General features: G+C 43.2%; 1 protein-coding gene across 2 annotated transcripts in view; it reads right to left on the bottom strand.

Moving 5' to 3' along the window:
• Positions 1-16527, bottom strand: part of macf1b (microtubule actin crosslinking factor 1b) — a 32089-nt gene extending 15562 nt beyond the window's left edge. The window contains exons 1-14 of one of the 2 annotated variants that reach the window (XM_044118219.1): positions 16424-16527; positions 5264-6000; positions 5003-5059; positions 4740-4910; positions 4124-4290; positions 3875-4034; positions 3623-3707; positions 2678-2922; positions 1736-1855; positions 1519-1626; positions 1169-1387; positions 645-848; positions 336-567; positions 24-250 (exon numbers count right to left, since the gene is read on the bottom strand). In XM_044118219.1, the coding sequence (XP_043974154.1) occupies positions 24-250; positions 336-567; positions 645-848; positions 1169-1387; positions 1519-1626; positions 1736-1855; positions 2678-2922; positions 3623-3707; positions 3875-4034; positions 4124-4290; positions 4740-4910; positions 5003-5059; positions 5264-5920 (2652 nt within the window). In that variant the 5' untranslated portion in view covers positions 5921-6000; positions 16424-16527. Of the gene's footprint in view, positions 1-23; positions 251-335; positions 568-644; positions 849-1168; positions 1388-1518; positions 1627-1735; positions 1856-2677; positions 2923-3622; positions 3708-3874; positions 4035-4123; positions 4291-4739; positions 4911-5002; positions 5060-5263; positions 6001-9660; positions 9961-16423 lie in introns of those variants that run through there. The other variant, XM_044118220.1, reaches the window with a different exon arrangement.
• Between the last annotated feature and the right edge of the window lie 2748 nt (positions 16528-19275).

Here is a 19275-nt window from a genome sequence, read left to right as displayed (position 1 = left end):
GTTTAAATGGTTTCACGACAGACCTGCATGCTTCCTAGGCTTTGCCTGATGGTTTCAGAGTCTGTCAGAGAGGCGTTGAGATCCAAAACGGCCTGCTGCGTATCGTTAAGGGCACTCGTCACTTCACTGACGTCGCTCCAATACTTCAAGGAGAGATCCAGAAGCTTCAGCAACCAGCGCTCCCTCTCCTGAGCCTGCTTAAAAGTCTCATCCCACATCTGGGACAGGCTGGATACTTGACCCTGAATTGCTAAAAAGCACAGATACCACAAAGGTGTTACTCTTTGCACAGCAATAAAGTACTCTGGGATTGTAGTGTCTGAGAAGAGAGTTACTTGTGCCAATTGAATTGTCCCCTGCCGCCTGAGTGTTTGCCAGCAGTTCGTCTGCCTGGCCTTTGATACTGTTGAGACCCAGCTCCAGCTTGGACAGCTCAGTAAGTGTTTGCTTGTTGTCTTGAAGCTGTTCCTGGATCCTTGGTGTGAGACCTTGTAGAGAGGTGGCTGTCTGGATGCGACCGCGCAGTCGGTCGAGACTCTCTCTGATAAGGGTCATCCTCTCGTTCAGCTACACGATTGAAAGCAGACGTGAAGCCGCGTTCTAGTGGAAAAACTCACAAAGTGTCAGACAAAAAGCCTTCTTACTTGTGTGAATCGGGGTAAGGACTCCTCGAGGAGACCGGCGGTTTCTCGGACGCGTTCTCTGATGGCATTGTGTTGCTCCTCGGCCGCTGTCGCCTTCAGAGAGAACTGCTCACCGTGAACGGGGTTCAGTTCTGACAAGCGCTTGGCTAGGACGCACAGGCGCGCAATCAGAGGTCGGTGTTCTGCTATCGACTCTCTGAGACTCTTTGCAAAGAAAGAAAAAAAAGGTTTGATAACAGTTCAGCAAGCTTATATTTCTTTGCACATAGAATAAACTGATTTGAACGAATCTCTAAAATAGGGAGAAAATGAGGAGAAAACACATTCGGCCTCATTTTCAATCACAGAGCAAAACTGCGATTATTATACATCAAGGTAACCAATACCCTGTTATTAAGTAGCTTACATCAATGAATTGGGCTTTGGCAAATCGGCTCATTTGACCAATGAAAGGTGTTGGCATCCGAAGCATAAAAGGACTTCTTTGTAGACCAGGACTATTCAAATGTGCAGGTCTCTTCTACCTGTAAGAGGTCCTGTTGTTCCCGGAATGCTTCATAGCTAATTGTGCTCAGGGAGAGCTGGCCAATAAGCTCCCGAGTTTCGTCCAGCCAAGGCGACACCTCGGCCAGGCCCTCGGAGAACTGGGTCAGAAGTGACTGGGCATGCTCCAGCTGCAGGACCACGTGGGCGTTGGTGGCTGTGGTGGTGTTGCAGTGTTCCTGTAAGGCTTCCAGGGGCGTCTGAATGGAGATTGAACGATGTTTATCTACACTTTCTATTGAAACAATCATGCATATAGTCATCCATGTAAAACATTTATATTTATATGTGTATATATATATGTCATCATGAAATGAAGTCGCGGTTTTACCTGAAGATCTCCAGCTGCTCCTTCGTCACTGTAAGTCATCAAGATTTCAGCGATCTTGACCATCTTCTCAATGTTGAATTTGTGCTGAAGGATTTCTACTGCTAAAATCTAAATCAAATGACATATTTTGTTTTATTTTAAATACAATTCTTAAACATTCTCTGTGTACTCGTTTTGACCAAATGCATTCATTTGATGAGCTGCACGTTGTTCTGACCTTCTGCTCGTTGAGTTGTTCTGCTATGAGCTGTGGGTCCAGGTTAATCGTTTTAAGCTTTTGGAGATTGTGTGCGGTGTCTTTGAACCACACCATCTCCTTCACCACAGCCTGTTCCAACTGGAAAACACAACCAGATGTTGGAATATCAATCGTATCACTGAAAAATGTAGAAGAGCTGTTTTGGAACTATTTCAAATACACATTTAAAACAAAAATATTTAAGAATTAAAGAATCCCACAATAAAGTAGACATCAATACAACTTTGAATTACTGTAGAAGTGCTTGATTGTGGTTAAGAAATAATATAGAAGAAATTTTTTCCATCAGATCGATGGGGCCGGATTGCAAAGCAATAAGAAATTCAAGAAGTACGAGAAAAGCATAGCCTGCCAACTGTGACAACCTACCACTCATTTTAATTGTTTATTAACCATATAAACACTGTAAATCACTGGAGGGGGAGCATTCCCTGTTCCTTCACTGACGATCTCAACCCCACATAAATGGATAGGAGTTGTCTAAGGAAGGGCATCGGGTGTAACGTCTGAGCCAAAACAAACCCACAGATCACCAAAATGACTGCCATACTGTATTAGTCTGGCCCTAGCTTAACCATGTAAGCAAAGTGAATTTTCACTGAATTCCTGGGTTTTTATCTCTTGAATAAGCATGTTGTCTTTGTTCTTGTTTTTATCCCCACTGTTTATTTCACTAAAAATGTAACTTCATAAAAATAAAAAGCTCTTATTGTGAGCATGAGTGCATTTTTGCATGTTTTTATATGCGGAGCACTCTGTAGATGGTTTGTGAAACTGAACAATTATTTTATCACGCCTCTTTTGTTCCACATGACGTGTACAGTTTGATTGAAAACAGCGGTGCTCCTGTATCCAAATACACCTTGTTTAGATTCCAGTACTTGTCAATGGAGAACTCACCCTCTGTTTCTCAGCCGCACATAGCACTGCATCTCCTACGTGCGTCTGTGCTCCTGCTGCTCCCAACAGCTCCCTCTCGATGCGGCCCAGCCACAGGTGGAGGTCCTCCTGGCTTGAAGTGCAGCGGCTGGAGGCTTCCAGGGCCTGCTCCAGCCTCTGCAGCACATCCATGCTGCTCAGGTTTAGCACAGAGCAACGGATACGCAGGGCATCCATCTTCTCCTGCACCTGCTGGGCTTCCTCCACTGAAACGACAGTAAAATCACAAAACATGGGCAAATAATAATTAGGTGTCTTGGCTAATGTTTGTGGTTAATTGCATAGTAGTCTCACATGTGATAACAGCTCAGTATATTTAGGCATTATACAGACAACTTGCTTAAATTCAAGGCAAACATCAAAATGGGAAAGAAAGGGAACCGGTGAGAATGTGTAATTGTTGTCGGCACAAGAGGAGATGGTGTAACATTTTGAGAAATTGATTTAATGGGTTTTTACACACAATCATTTATCAGCTTTTGGCAAAATGTTTCAGAAAAGAGACATGGCGTGGCAGTTGTAAGAATGAAAATTTTGTCAGAGGCCAGAAAATATGAGGAGACTTATCTGAGATGACAGACTGGAAAAACCTCCAGTGGATCTTGTTTCAGCAGCAACTGAATTGTACAGTTCAAAATTGAACATAATTTAGTGTAAACAATAATACAGCCTTGGAGATATGGGGACTAAAGTATTTATCTGGGAGTAGCTTGAAGTAGGGGTAACGCTCATCTGCATCCAAATGATCGGAATCCCTACTAGGCAATTTTTTTATTTTTTTTCTGGAAGACGAATGGCTGAATGGACGGACACGTGGACAGATGGATGGATAAACTTTAACAAAATTTCTTCAAAAGCATAAGTTCCCATAGATTAAACAATATCATGGTGTACAGTACATCTTACCTGAAACTGCTTCCTTTAAAACTTGACCTGACGTCTTTACTTTTCCAAGTTCAGCCATTTGGACTTGAATCTCCTCAAAAATAGCCTAAAAAAACGATTAATATTTCTGAGTTAGCTTTATTGTTGTACTGAAAATACATAATTAGAATGTTAAACATCTATTTTACTGTTTTCAGACATACACCTATGACCACTGACAGTTGATGAAACCACAGCATTATGGCTAATGAGAGCACATGGTAGGTCACTCACCTTGGCCTTCTCTGTGGCGTCCGACAGATGCAGCATCACTCTCTCAGCGTTTCTCAGCTCAGCCAGCGTCTGTTCTACAGAAATGAACCACTGCTGCAGGCTGTCTACTTCTTCCTGGAACTGCTGGGCTCTGGGCAGAATGAGCTCCAGACACTCCCTCCTACCAATGGTTTGATAATTAATCAGTGAGGTTTTCGTAGAACGATGCAGCACAAATGAAGTGACGCATTACCACTAAAAGTGTCGGACCTTTTCTCTGCCTCCAGCTGCAGGGCCTCCCACTTCTGTTGAAGAGTGGCGAGCTTGACCTTTGCCTGCTCCCCCTCTTCTCCCGGGTGGGCCTCCACCAGCTGAGGACCCTCGACCATCACAGAGTCCATGCTACGCCTTCGGTCTGTCAGGAGGCGCAGCAGGAGCTGTGAAACCACAAAATATCTCCGGTTTTAAGCAAATGTCTTTATTCACAACATTAAAAACTTACAAATATTATCATGCAGAAGCTACATTTTCATGAGCATGCCTAAGAAGAAACAGCAGGGGTTAACACACATTAAAACACTACACTTTCAGCCTCTTTTTCATTAGATACACTGAGAATTGTCTCATGTTTCAGGCTTACATTGTCCGGACTGGTTTCATCCCCTCTAAAGAGGGCATGTTTCTCATAGCCCACAGACATTTTCACAAAGACTCACTGAAGCTCATTGTTGCGTAGAACCCCACCTCTTTTATCACTAAACAGAGGCTATCTCACAGAGGAAACCCTTCCGTACTTTAATCATTCATTTTTATTCTCCCTGTCTTAGAATATCAGAAACATTTCTTGAAAAAGGAAGTAGGTGATGTAGTGGTCTGAATGTCAAACCTTCTGTTCTTGAAGTTGTGCCTTCACCACTTTGACCTCTGAGGATGGAGGTTTCTGATTGGCTGTGAGCTCCCCTATCTCACCGACCCATGTAACCAAAGCATCCAGATTCTGAAGAAACATTTCAGAATTTGTGGAAGAATCCCTGAGTGCCAACGGAGACTTAGTTCCCTATGAGAATGCAAAGAATCACAGTTTAGGTAAACGTCAAACCAAGCAGGTCATGAGTTTAATTGTTGACAATCCAAGAGTTTAAGACATACCCGCCACCTGTCCAAACTAGAATCTTGGTCTGAACTTGACTGGCCATCGCTCTGGAGCTGCAAAATAAAGCAAGTTCACGTGATGTTTCAGTTTATAAAACGTTACCACTGACACGGAATCACACTGTGACAACCACAACCTATTGCTCTAAATAGAGAGATGACAGCAAGAAATTAAAGCTGGAAGGGTGATGGAAAGAAAGGAAAGGCTGAAATTATGGACAGATACAAATTGTCAAGTTTGAAAAGCAACGTCTCAACCTCAGCAAGCTCCTCTGCTACACCGTTCAGGACTCTAACGGTTCTGGTGACTATGGGGTTGCCTCCTTTATCTCCTGGCGGATACTCCGTCACCTCCACGATCTCAGTCACGGTTGTCTCTGTCACCTCGGTGACTTCGGTCACCTCCCGTGATGCCAGAGTCTTCCATGACCAGGGGCTTCCTTCTCTGGAGTCTCTCCTCTGGAAGCTGGCCCTCCTTTCTGCAGCCGTCAAGTCGTTGTGAGCAAGGGGAGACCTAGCGAACTCCGGAGGCAACGTCCTCCTTGTTAGTGTCCCATTTCGGGATGTTTTGATTGAAGACGGGCTGCTATGCCAGGCATTTTCCAGGGTACTGCTACTTCTGATTGTGGAGGCAGGAGAGCTTTGGAGGGGTTTGTCTGAAATAGGCGTTTGAGCACCCTCCTCCCTCTTATGGTCAAATTTATCAACCTCGCTTTCTTTTTCCACCACTTTTTCCTTGTTTCCATTCTCTCCGAGTTTATCCCTGGAGCCCTCGTCCCTTTTGACCATTCCATCTTGTTCGGGGGGTGGCCACTCCTTTCGTCGTTGGTAGCACTCCTTCAGGAAGCCTTCATCAGTCCTAACATGCTTGGATTTCTGGCCCAGACAACTGGGCCTGCTGATGAGATTACCCATAATCCTTCAGCCCACAGGCTATTGAGGCAATAGGTGAAGTCAGGCCCCTTGGCCATTCATGCAGATGATCCTTCAGCTACCTAAAATAAAACAAGGGGGCTTAGCATTGGTCATTCTGTACGTACAATGCTTTGCAAAAGCATTTATACCCCATGAAACATTTGCATATACGGACATGTTACAATACAAAGTTTTCTGTTGGGATTTTATGTCAAAGACAAACACAGCGGTCAATAATTGTGAAGCGGTAGGAAAAGAAGTAATGGTTTTAACTTGGCATGGCATACTGGAATGTGAACCTCCTTCCTGACCTTTAACAATTTTTCCTTCAAGATTGTCTTGTATTTAGCTTCATCCACATATCCACTAATAAGCAATTCGGTGGGTAACTTGGGGATACGCATCTTGCCCAGGGGTACGTCGACATGTGGTGGGAGGAAGTTGGAATCCAGCCAGTCAGTTTATTTATAAAGAGACCAAATCGCAACAAATATTGTCTTAAAGCACTTTACAGCACAATACCCACCCATCCCCAAAAATGTACCTGCTATGTAGTGGTCCGTCAAATAATCCAATTAAAACTGAAGTCTGCTGTTGTAACGTGGCAATAAGTGAAAAAGCTTAAGATTTCAGAGTACCTTTGCAATGTAATGTTTATTAAATACTCTCCTATAATAAAATGCAGTTTTATCACTATAATCCACACCTTTAAAAAAATGCAAAATCTCAAAGCTTCCATGTAACAAGGTTTGGTCCCAGGATTGCCCTGGTCTAAGCACTAAAAGACAAGAGAGAACTAAAAATGCTTTGTGGCCTTGATTTTTCCTCTGCCGTTTCCTACTTACCGTCTACACATTCTCCCAGCTATCTCACATCAACAACTAAAGAAATTCTGCGCTTGAGAATCGCTGTGACAGCCTTGCGGAGGATCACAGTGTTGAGGCTGGCACAGACAAAGCAATGGCAACCAGCCAATGCTTTCTGTAACTCAACTTGGATCGGCACTGGGAATCCCCATCGGGATCTGATGAAATATGACAGCCATAAAAACATCCCCTCCTTTCTTTATGGGACGACAAGTGAATGGGTGCTTTTGCTTCACTAGCCAAACCAGCTTCTTATTTGGCTAATGTTTGCATGATTCTACAAACACTCTGCTTAAGACACTGTTTGCTGTTCCCTCACCTTTGTGCTTTCATTGTTTTGACAGAGGTTAAAGGTTAGTGCAATTATCCCAACAAAGATCGTCTGAGGTGAGCCCATCAGGAGATCACAGGGAGGGTTTCTGCTAAAGAAAGGTCCTCCCTCTGAGATGAGGTTACACTGCTCAATTCAGAACTATATAGGTCAGCCGAAGACATGACTGGTGACTAATGATCTGGTTGGGGGTCGATGGGAGGGGGGGGGGTCATCTAAAAGGAAATTAGAATATTAGTTTCAAGACGTCATTAGATTACTATTTTTTGCTGTGTGGATACACGTGATGGCCGTGCTGAATGCCTCAACAATAAGTAATTACAGGCCAATACCTCACTTACCATTTTTGGCAAAGACCTTCGAAAAGGCAAGTTCGATTCAAAAATCTCAGCTCTTCAGTGCCTTCCAGTCAGGTTTATGCAAAATCCAATCAGGCACCTGCAGCTCATCCAAAATGCTGCTGCCAGAGCACTGACCAACACCAGGAAAATGGATCATATCAAGAAAGTCCTTAAGTTGCTGAACTAGCTCCTTGTTTGTAAAAGGATATATGTCAATAAGAAACTCGATGGTCAGAAACAGTTGTTTCTTAAAGCAGGTTTGCAGAAATAAGTTTATTGAACCTTTCCTGTAAAGTCAAAATATTATTTTAGTAATCCATTCACAAATTTCTTACCTGCAACTAAAGTGAGGCTTTTATTTGAGTTACTCCTTACATCTTGTTTTCATTGTGGTTTACTTAACCTTTTTCATATTTTCCCTATAAAGCACTGGATTTTTTTTTCTATATTAAAGTGCTACAGATAAACTCGTCTTGCCTGCCTCGCCTTACCTTGTGGGGAAATGAAATCGAGCTGAATCTGCAGAACAACAGCAACAAAGAAATTATTCTGACATCGGCCAAGAGAAAATCTCACCAAATAACATTTAAACCTGACCGTTTTCAATCGTTCAAACACATTAAAGTGCGTTTTTTTCGTGAGGCGAGAATTTAAAGATGACCTACTTTGATATGAAGACTCGAAGTGCACTGGTAATTGCCTGCATTACGCCCCGTCTCTGCTGAGCAGATGATGCCGTCCCGGGGTCCACAGGGGAGCAACGCAGTCGGATCAGAGTGATGCCCAGACAAAAGCCTTAGCCTCAAGATCAATGATTACTTAGTTAGCTCAGATCCCCACCCAGCAGCCTCCTGAGGAGAGCAGTGGATGTCAGGCTGTGTCCCACATGGGTCACCAGCTCGTCAGAGAGGGTGTGCAGCTTCTGGTGACTGCGCCACATGTGTGGCCGTCTGCTAAATTACTCACTTACTCTTTGGTGAGAACGCAATACGTATTAAAATATGCTGTTTAATTGTGTGAGGAACACTGGGATGCTTACTTCCACGAATCCGTACAATGAAAGGACTACAGAAGCGGTAAAGAGGAAGGTTTGTTCAATCACAATAAGGCATATCCAGTAACAATACTCTGACCTATATTTGTTTTGTTCAATGAAAACAAGACAAACACCCTCATTAAGTCTCAAGCCTGATTCTGAAATGTTTCTCACCTTCTAGATATCGACATTAGAAAAAGAATAAAGGAACCCATTTCAGTGGTTTCGTCATATATTACATGACCAAACCATTCCATCACTTAACCTATAGAGAAACGGCTCTCTATTAGGTTTCTCTGCTTTCAGCTTTGATTTATGACTGCAGTCCATTAAGGAATTAATGAGGTTAAGGCCAACATTATGAGGATTTCTCCAAAGCATAACAAGATGAAATTGAAAACAATGTTAGTTGTAAATGCAGATTAAATAAACAGTATGTTTCGGTTTTACGTTTATTTTGCCCAGAGTAGATAATTTGGCCGGGTAACACGACACAAATGGGTATCTGTGTAATCCCTAATGTCTTGCATGCTTCTAATTTAGTCAGTCTAACGGCTCAAAAACATAAACTGTTGGATTTACAGGCAGAAGCAGAACAATGACAGTGGAAAGACCCGTAATGTTGTTATGCAGCTGCCTGTTGGTTTTCTCTTAAGGGAGGTCTTGAAGTAGTAATCACTGGAGTGGTCCCTAATCAAAGATGGCAGCTGTGCATTTTCCCATGAGACTCATAACATTAAAGGTGGATATATAGTGGAAGGTCAGGTGTTCCCTTCAAACAGCACTGTAAAAATCACATCTTAGATTGTCTTAATGAAATTACTGTTTTGGTTTTGGTTTTTTTACAGGTTTGTTGGCAAAATGAAAACCTAATTAAAGGAATAAAACATAATTGGCAATACAAACTGTTGAATATAAAACAAACAAAAAACCAAATTAAATAAAAATAATCACCATTGAATGCTCCATTCACACATATGTAGTTACAAATGGAGAATTTAATCTTCAGATTAAATATTTTATGCAGTTAAAATAAGTGTTGAAGTAAAGACTTACTTTCCTTAATTTAACTGACCGATAATGCCTGGAGCAATCCCTCTCTGTGTCGGACCTGGGCACATTTTGGCAGTTTTGGCGGTTAGCAACCCACGTGAAATTACACTTACCCAAAAAGCAGAGCGGACCCCAACGGCATGAGTCAAGGAATCCGGCTGGCCCTCAGTCACCATTCAAAAGGGTGAGAGAGAGAAAAAGGAAGAAAAGAAAACGTCTTTGTTTGAGCATCCTTTGAATGGCCTCCGAGCCCCAACATCCCAAACTGAAGCTTCCTCAAACACGTCCGCGCGCATGCTCCCGTCCGACGCACAGTCAGTCAGGTTCCACTCATTAAACCACGCTCGACGTACAAACACACTTTCCAAACACACTTGCACATGCCCCGATAAACTCCTGCTTTTCCCGTTGCCCACAGTCACGGACAAACAATGTCCTCCCCCCCTCCGCTCCCCGCCACCAGCCCCCGTTTTCTGCTCCCCTCCCCTCCTTTCACTTCACTTCTCCCACCAGCTCTCCCTGCTCCTCTCCCTTTCTTCTTTGTTGTGGGAGCCGTGATAGAGGAATTCCTTCCCCTATTAGACCCGCCGATGGGATAGGGCACCCAGAAGGAGACAATGTATTCCAACAGCTCAGCTCGGCTGAACTCCCACAGCTCCTGGCCAGGAAAAGTTTTTTTTTTTTTTTTACAAAGAGGTTAGATTGTACCCGGTGCCATTCTCACCCAGAGCTGCTGCACAGGTTGCTCCTGTACCAGCCGGCTAGGCAGCAAAGTGCCCTCTTTACCTTCTCAAGGTTTTTCTTTCCCCCCTCCCAAACTCTACCCCCTCCGCCCCCTGTTCCCATCCAACACAAACCCCTCCTCTGTGTCTAAGGCTCAGAAACTCCATGCTGCTTTTTGCTTGAAAAATGGGATTGGGTGGTTGGGGGGGACAGGGAGAGTTTTCTAAAGACCCCCGAGGTCGTCCTCAAAACATTCACATGTTAAGTGACAGCTGCTTCAGCCCTTTCCTTCTCTTGATTGCGACGGAGAGAAGTGCAGGCTACAAAAAAAATAAAAATAAAAAAAACAGACCCACAACCGCGATGCAAACCACCCAGTCATGAATTCACCCCTCCTCTTCCTCACTCCCTCCTTTGCCACCTTGCAGTCTCCCATTCAGAGCCAGTTCAGCAGCCAATCTCCACAGCAGCAACAAACGGCGACTAATTACTGTAAAACATCTCAGATTACTTTTCAACTCACTTCTAGCCGTTGCAACCCAAGCCTTTAAAAGAAAAGGATAAAGAAAGGCTGGGAGCAAGCACCGACTAGAGAGGATGAGACAATAATTCAGTACTTTCTATGCAGTTGGCGTCGCACACCAAAGGAAGGACCCCTGTGGGGAAACTCTATCATGCCAGTTAAAGGAGTAACAATATTTGCCTTATAGATGTCATGCCCTGAGCAGAGTGTGTACCAACACTTGCTCAAACAACCTTTACATCACAGTTTTTAGCATTTGTATTGAATTATATTCAGTGTTCTCCATCATCAATTTGTAGGATTCAATTGAAATATCTCTGTTGGGCGTTTGCAGAGCTCAGTACCCCAATATATACAGATGACTCGTCTTATCCGCTTTATTCCTTCTTCTGCCTTTCTCCAGTCAACCATTTAATTCACCTATTGACAGCCTGCCTACACTCAAACGGTGCACACTAGTTAGTTTTTTTTCCACCCCCAATCTGTCAGTTTTGGTTCTCAGCCTGGGTGAGCAGACAATACGTTTTATGTTTTTATATTTTTGCAGACTGCGCCTCCCTCCCTGCATGTAGCCCTCTCTCCATGTCCATGCATCACGTCATGTAATTCACAATCAATACCGCTTCCTTTAGTGTAGAGTGCCTGCCATGTTACATGTGAATGGGAGATGTGCTCCAGCGTGTCGATGCTAACGTCGTTTGTTTCAGCCAGACATGGACGCAGAGTCCCGGTTTACGTGGTTTGGGTCACATGACCTTATATAGTGCACCACTATTAACATATAATCTCCTACAGCATGCTGCAGGTGCAACAAGAACCAAACAGTGTGCTCCACTGAACTCTTTTCTGTGAGGCTCGTGTATTTTTACGTAGTTTTTTGAAACCAAAAAAACCTTATATCGACCTTATATACAATATATACATCCACCTATGGCAGATGTATATACGCAGCGGTACGAGCCGCATTAATGGTAGTAGGAAGCGGCAGGTATTTTGAGGTGTAGAGCAATTGGGGACTGCCCATAGCAATGTATAGGGATTGGAGCCCTACGCATTGCTATGGACAGGCCCCAACAAGTTCAAGTGGCGCAGATATCTTTGCAGGGTGCATCAGCTAACAAATGAATCCCTTTAGCGCTTACATGAGCTCTGAAAGATACAGGCCCCCAAATCAGTGGAGTTCCTTTTGGGTAACTTGAAAGGCTCATGTCTGCAGCCATTTAACTAAAAAAAAAAATAGGCCAACGTTCCCTGTTCGCCCATTCTTCATGCGAGGGAAGCTGGCAGCGGTGAGGCAGCGCTCTGCCAGGAAAACATTGCTGTGGAACCATGACACATGGTCTCTGTTTTAAGCGTCCTACAGGCCCTCCTCTGCTCTAATCAAATCTGTTGCCAAAAATCTCATCTCAGCTTTACGCCATCGATGCACAGCTCTGAAAATTGAAAGCGGGCTTCCGAATTAATTCGATGTCAAAGTGGCGTCCGCTGGGACCCAAAATCTGATCACAAATGATTCATTTCACAAGCTTGTTTCCCCCCCGCCCCACCTCTCTCTCTATCTCTCTATCTCTCTCTTAGCTGCTTTCGGTACGAATAAGACCTCAGTGGCTCGGACACTGAACATGGTAATTAGCCCTCTTCAGGAGTAATGAAAGTAGAGGAGGAGTCCTCCCTTTTTTTAGGGTCAAGCTAGAGGCGCCATTGAGCACGCACACCGTCATTTATCACCGGGAGAGGCTGCCTCCATGAAGAGCCAGTGAAAGGCTGATGGGGCTTCCCCACTGGGTTCTTCTGGACCTCCTTCGCTGCCCGGATACTGGAAATCCTGGTCCCGGATGAAAGGGGAGACAGAAAGAGTTTAGCTTACATCGTCGGCTCTGCATTTTTTATTCAACCCGTCCCAGAAAAGAAGGATTTAAAGTCGTAAATCTGTGTTTTCCAGAGAACGGGACAGGCATGGGAAAAGAAAAAAAAAGAAGAAAAAAAAAGGAGGGCCCCATTTCAATGAAATGGGTGAATAAAACAAATCCTAAGGGTTTTGTGATCAAACTAAAGGTTTAATCACAAAACGCAAGTTTACTTTCCCCATAAATTTGCGTCACCTCAGTGGAATTTGTTGGTCGTTTTGAAAACAGTTCCCCGATCCGACGGCTTGAACGCAGCGTCAGGGAGCTTGTTAGCTGTCAAAGATGGAGACGGCCGGATAAAAGCATGCGATACGTCAATATCTGTTTGGTGAATTGTATTTACAGTGAAAGCACCAAAAGGCTCTTTATGAGGAAACCACATCACCAGGGAGGGAAATAAAACAGAGAATGAACTTAACTTGTCAGGAAATTTCATTTTTACTTTTCATCAGCATCATTCTATAGCAGAGCCTTGGAAGAGTATTTGGATCCCGGAAAATGTTCCTTTTTTTTATAACTCTTTATAACAAAAGCCTCCAATGTATTTAGGAGCGATTTTATGGGATAAACTTAGTACTTTGTCACGTACGAAGACCAAAATGTTCATTTTGGGTCTGATTTGAAGAGAGCGTCTTCTCCAAGTCTGCCGTGTTTCCTATATGTCTAGTGGAAAACTTTAAATAGGACGTCCTTTGGCTTTCTTTACAATGTTACTTCTTTTGTTGCCACTCTTTCATAACAAACCACTGAGGTCTTCACAGAACAGCTATAATTACATTGAGAATGAATTAAACACAACTTTTGACTCCACTCAGTCATTAGGATACTTCTGTACTGGATTTTATTTAGAGGCATCACTGCCGTGAGTTCTAATAAACTCTACACTTTTCAGATTTGTACTCCCCCCCCCTTTTTTATTAAATACTAAAAACTATTAATTGTTTTCATTCCACTTCAAAATTATGTTCAACTTTATATAAGTATATCTATATAGAATCCCAAATAAGACCAGAAAAGTACGGGATGTAATGTGACAATATAATTCAATAAAAAATAAATAAAAAAACCCAATTTCAATAATAATTCATATTTATATCTATATATGTAACTAGAGGTTTCTAGATTGCCTGTTGGACACATCTATGATAATTTTTTTTTTTTTTTTCCCCCACCAGGGGGTCTTTTTGTGGGCTCTAGTGTCCCTTATATGACAGTAGGCTGACAGGAAAGGAAGAAGGAGAGGGGGGAAGACATGCGTCAAGGTCGGTTGGGTCCGGGAATCGAACCCACGACGGCCGCGTCGAGGACTCAAGGCCTCCGAATGTGGGTCGCGCTACCCCTACACCACCACAGCACTCCACATCTATGATAGTTTTAATCTCACCCAATACTTAACTCCCATTTATTACCACTATCATTTTAAGAAGGGATTTGCTGTGATATTAATATAGCTTATTTTTTTAAATACTATTAGAATTTGCCGGTGACGATGCCTTACCAGCTAATTTTTAAGGTGCTCGTCTTGTTCTCTCTCGACACGTTTCAGCTCTGAGCTCGTTTGTCTCAGGGTTTGTGGGAAAGCAGTGGAAGATGTAGCAGGTGTGTGACTCTCCTGTGGGTCTGCCGAGGGACGTCGTCGTTCACGCAAGCTAACGAGTCCCTCTGGCTCAGACTGTGACGGCCAGAGCTGCAGACTCATAACATTACCATGACAAAGGTCTGTGCTTGGATGCAGCAGTATAGAGATGGTACAGATAAGTTCACACTTTCACTGTGGCTCCGACCAAAGCGCTCATTTTTTGCTTCGAAGCAGCATCTTTGCTCTTTTCATCCATTCCTGCGGAAGTGGAACCGTCTGCAAAATGTATCAGTTAAAATGTTTGACTAACAAGACGCGATGTTTGGGACCGAGGTTGCAGGGATTAAAACGAATGCAGTGTTCTGACCTTTTCTTACAATTGAAAAAAACTATTAAACAATTAGCAACTTAAAACCAGCATCACTATAAATACATTTAACTTGTAACAGAATTTTCCCGTCTGTAATAAAAAAAAATAAAAAATGACATGGTGGGGGTGCGCTGTAAGGACCGAGACCGATGCAGTTGTTTCTTACTCATTCTGCTGCATGTTGGCGCGCAACATGTAACCGACAGCATCCGGTTAAGAATTTTCAAAATAAAAGCTACTCCAGACTCAATACATAGAACAGATATATTTAATTATTTCTTGCGCAGCCCGGTACCAATTGGTCCACGGACCGGTACCGGGCTACAGCCCGGTGGTTGGGGACCACTGATTTAGAGGACCCAAAATAGTTGTTGTTTTTTTTTAGGAAAAAAACAAACAAACAAACAAAAAGTTACAGCTACTCCCTCCCATAGTCGTGTGAACAGTGAAAAAGCATCTTTTATGAAAATCCTGACGTATTTTCCCGATCTTGAACCTGACCTATGACCTCAAACGGGTCAACTACAGCAATGGCGGACTACGCTTGTGATTGTGCTGCAGAACCTGTTCTGCAAAGTTCTACAAAAGACTCCACTGGCTCTTTGTCGTGGGCCATTCTTGTTTTCTTTTTGTGTTTACCGCTAACCCGGTATTCTTTTCCTTCCACTTTACATTTATATCCCGTCCCAATAAAGGCATTTGTGAGGTATGTATTGAAAAAAAGGATAGGAATATTTTGGAAAAACAGAGAAGAATTTCTAATCTTAATCAGTTTGGAGGTTACAATTCAATACACCCCACAGTACGGTGCTGCCAGCACCATGTTTCATGTTGTAGATGGTGTGTGCAGAGTTATGTGATGTACCTTGGTAGAAATACCCGTAGTGTGACCAATAGATTAGTACAATAATGGATTTTTTCAAACCCTGTCAGTGATAGGACCAATGTTTTTGAATCAATGGTATTAACTCAGTTTCTGGTAACTACGGTAACACTTCTTGCTACAGCATCAAATATAATGTTGCCATTGCCACCATGGCTGCTCACTCAGAATGCCACTGAGGCGTTTACCGAGGCCAACAGCATAATGGCCGCTCCCAGCTGTGGCGAGCCTCTACAAACAGCGGTCGTAAATAATTGCGACCGAAACGCGTTTGCGACCAATAAATACCTACGTCAGATCTGAGGAGTTTCACTGAAAAGATCTGGCTTTTTTTTTCATGTCTTTTTTTTTCTTCCTGCCCTCTAGCCTCTTTCTCTCCTCTGTGTCTGATGTCTTTTCAGTGTGCTCGATCATGTGTGCGGAGGCCCTCCAGTGCCAGGCGCTTCTCCAGCCTGGCTGTCCAGGCACAATGGAGCCCGATTCCTCCGTCCCCTTCCTCCCTCCACCCCCGTCCCCTGTGGGCTAAAGAAGTCTCCCTGCAGGAGCGGTGGAGGAACGCCATTGGACACTCATGAGTGCAAACTTTCACATTCTCTTTGCCGTTGTTTCAACAGACAGTTGGAAATGAAAAATGTCATCGCCGCGGCCAACTCTGCTGTAGGTCAGTGGCTTTGCTTCCCAGAAACGTTTTACTCTCGCTGTGGATGCGTCTGCATTCCAAAAAAACCCAATAAAATGGTAGTAACCTCAACAAAAACTAACATAAGTCAGGTATGAAATGAAAAAAAAAAAAAAAAAAAATATTGAAGGACTGGACACAATAGCGAGCTTTTGACAACTAGATGTGTGGTGAAAGAGAGGTCTACCATAACTAATGTAGACGCAACTGACCCTCGAGTCCAGAGTGGGCAGCATCTTCTCCATACTGTTGAGCCACTGCCTCACTGCTCTGATCTGACCCCTGAACTCACACTGCCATTGGCTCAAATCCTCAGCTTCTGTCCTGAAACAGGGAAGAGAAGATGCAGAGTAAACAAAGAAATGAAACATTTTTAGTCAAAGTAATGTCCCCTATCACCAAATTGTCTAAAAGACCACATTTGGTAGGAATTTGTTCTTTCCGGTTGATGGATTGCTGAGCTCTCTCCTTTCGCTGGGTTTGTGCCTCTAGCAAATGCCAACATAATGATCTACAAAACTGAAACAATCAGCAGTCGTCACAGGTTCTGCTGAATCCGTCTGCTGGATCCCACCAACAGACGGATTCACTCTGGTGGAGAAGCGCTTTTCACAAGTGTCTAATGAAGCAAAATGTTTCATTTGACATATCCGTTTGAAGTCAAGAGACATTTCAACTGTTTCATGCTGAGAAGATGACGTAATGACATTTTTAGAGGAGCATACCAGGTTTTCTGATCCTGGGATGTTGGCGATCCAGTCAAAGCGATCCCCTCGTCCTGAAACGAACAATGTGGACAGTACAGTGCGCAGCAAAGGTCACACGATAACCGCAAACTCTTCTTATTGGGATTTTATTGTGCTAGACTGACACAAAGTAGTGAATAACAGTGAATTGGAAGAAAACTGATGCAATTTGTCTTTTATTCATTGGGAATTCGAACCTGCATTTGTATTCACTTACACCCCACCACCACTTCCCAGCCAATACTTTGTAGAACCACTTTTTGTTGCATTTTTTGGAGTCTTTGGAGTAAACCTCTTGTAAATGTAGACATTGATTTATTTATTTATTTTTTACCTGTTGCTCCTTGCGAGATAGCTCAACCTCTGTCAGAGGACACCAGTTTAAGTTTTCCAAAAGGTTTGCAATTGAAATTAGGCCTGAACATTATGACACATTAATGTGCATACATATAAACCGTTCCACTGGAGCGCTTGCAGCATAGTGAGGGAAGTTGTCCTGCTGGACGGTACAGTCTTGAGTCTTTCGCAGCCTATAGCAGGATTTATTTTCTTCACACACTTTGCGTCAACCTCGAAACTGCATACATTTTGTTTTCGACACTCTTTTGTCAAGACCAGACTAGTGAGGTACACCAGGCCCCACTTGAGCTGTGGGTCCCAGCAGCTCCTCCAGAGTCACCACAGACCTCTTGGTGTCTTCCTCTAACGCTGTCTTTTCTCAGCCTCTCAGATCAGGAAGTCGCGATCCAAACATTTCCGGCACAAAGTCACCGACTCTCAAGGTTCGCGGAGAAGGACCAAGACCTGGAGAGGCGAAGTCTCCAACAACAATTGGACAACACCGATGAGGGCCACAAGCTGAAACACGCTGGTCTACTAATGACCTGGTTTTCTGGTACTGCTCTTTATTAGATCTCAGAGGCCTTCTCTGTCCAGCTGCATTTATATTGAAATCACAGATGGACTCTGTTCACAGAACAAGGCGACTTCTGAAGAAGGCACATTTTTATTTAGGACCCTGAGTAAAAGACTCTACAATTCAGATTTTTATTTGAAATGTAAAGCAAGCATGTACTTCCTGCAGGGTAGATACCTCACCTGTTGCCCAAAGACTGCTGGCATCAACCCTCTGCAACCATGCAAGTATGAGCAGGTCTGGACAATGGCTGTATTGATAGATAGGCTCGTGTTTTTCTATCGCATAAAGTCTCAATAAAACAGATTGACACCTTTTGGTTGAAATGGGTATAGTTCTGCAAGACGCTGTATATCTTAAACACTGATTCTAATTACGGTGCGTTTCGTGTTGGCACCACCATTCGACATTGTGTTTCATGGCAAAGTTTGGGGGCGGGATCATGATTCTCTTTGCTCTTACCTCCCTGGCAGCTCCTGTGAGGGAAGCGGCTGCATCGGAGTAGTCAAGGGAGCTGAGAGAAGAATTCAGTGAGGCAAATTCCCCGTTGCTTCTGGCGACAGGGTCCTCCATCAAACCAGGGGGCTAATGTTGGCAAAGAGACCAGAAAATGTTTCCACCCCAGACGCTGGTTTAGGTGTTTCTAAATATTTCTTAGCTAATTATAAAACTGTCAAAATCATACTGATTTAAAGCAAATCATATTTTATTTTATAATAAAAATGCAGGTACACTTTTTGTTGGCTCATGCCTATATGAACAGTAGAGAAGGGATAATAGTAAATAGTCAGCCTCATACTGCCCTCTTGTGGTCATTTACTGATTTTCCAGTTCAACCGGTTTAAATCACTGGGAAGCCATTGAGCTAAGGTGCAGACTTGACCAATAAGGAGCTTCTTCTAAATTACTGAATGGAATGCGAACCTAGCTTACTACATTAGAATTTTTTTAAATTAAAAATAATTATTACAATTGGAGATTATATATGTTTAGAATTTGAACATGCATCCATGGTTGCAGTGAGATTCCATGCATGTGCTCTGGAGGCCACCAGGCTGGTAGGGGCCCCTAAGCAGCTGCATATTCTTTTTATGCTGCAGGCTGACAAGTAAAGAGATGGTCCACAACTGAAAAGCAGAACCTTAAAATACCTTTAATTTACCACAACAAACACAAAGAAGTTTTCCTTTCTTTGAGGAAGGTGCTGGTGGGACAGATATGCTCCAAGAATTGCAGCTCTGGTTTGGATTATTCCAGATTATTAGAAATATGTGTATATCTGTTTATAGTTAAAGCTTCACAGCTAGGCAACTTTAAAAAAAAAAATGCTGTAAAACACTAGTTTATGTTGGCTACTTGTATGTTATATTTAAACTGCGTAAGTGGTGGAGGGGGCTAAAGG

The sequence above is a fragment of the Gambusia affinis genome, linkage group LG05 (assembly GCF_019740435.1).
Source record: "Gambusia affinis linkage group LG05, SWU_Gaff_1.0, whole genome shotgun sequence".
Taxonomy (NCBI): domain Eukaryota; kingdom Metazoa; phylum Chordata; class Actinopteri; order Cyprinodontiformes; family Poeciliidae; genus Gambusia; species Gambusia affinis.
The sequence above is the reverse complement of the archived record's forward strand: the minus strand, read 5'-3'. Positions and strand labels throughout refer to the sequence as shown.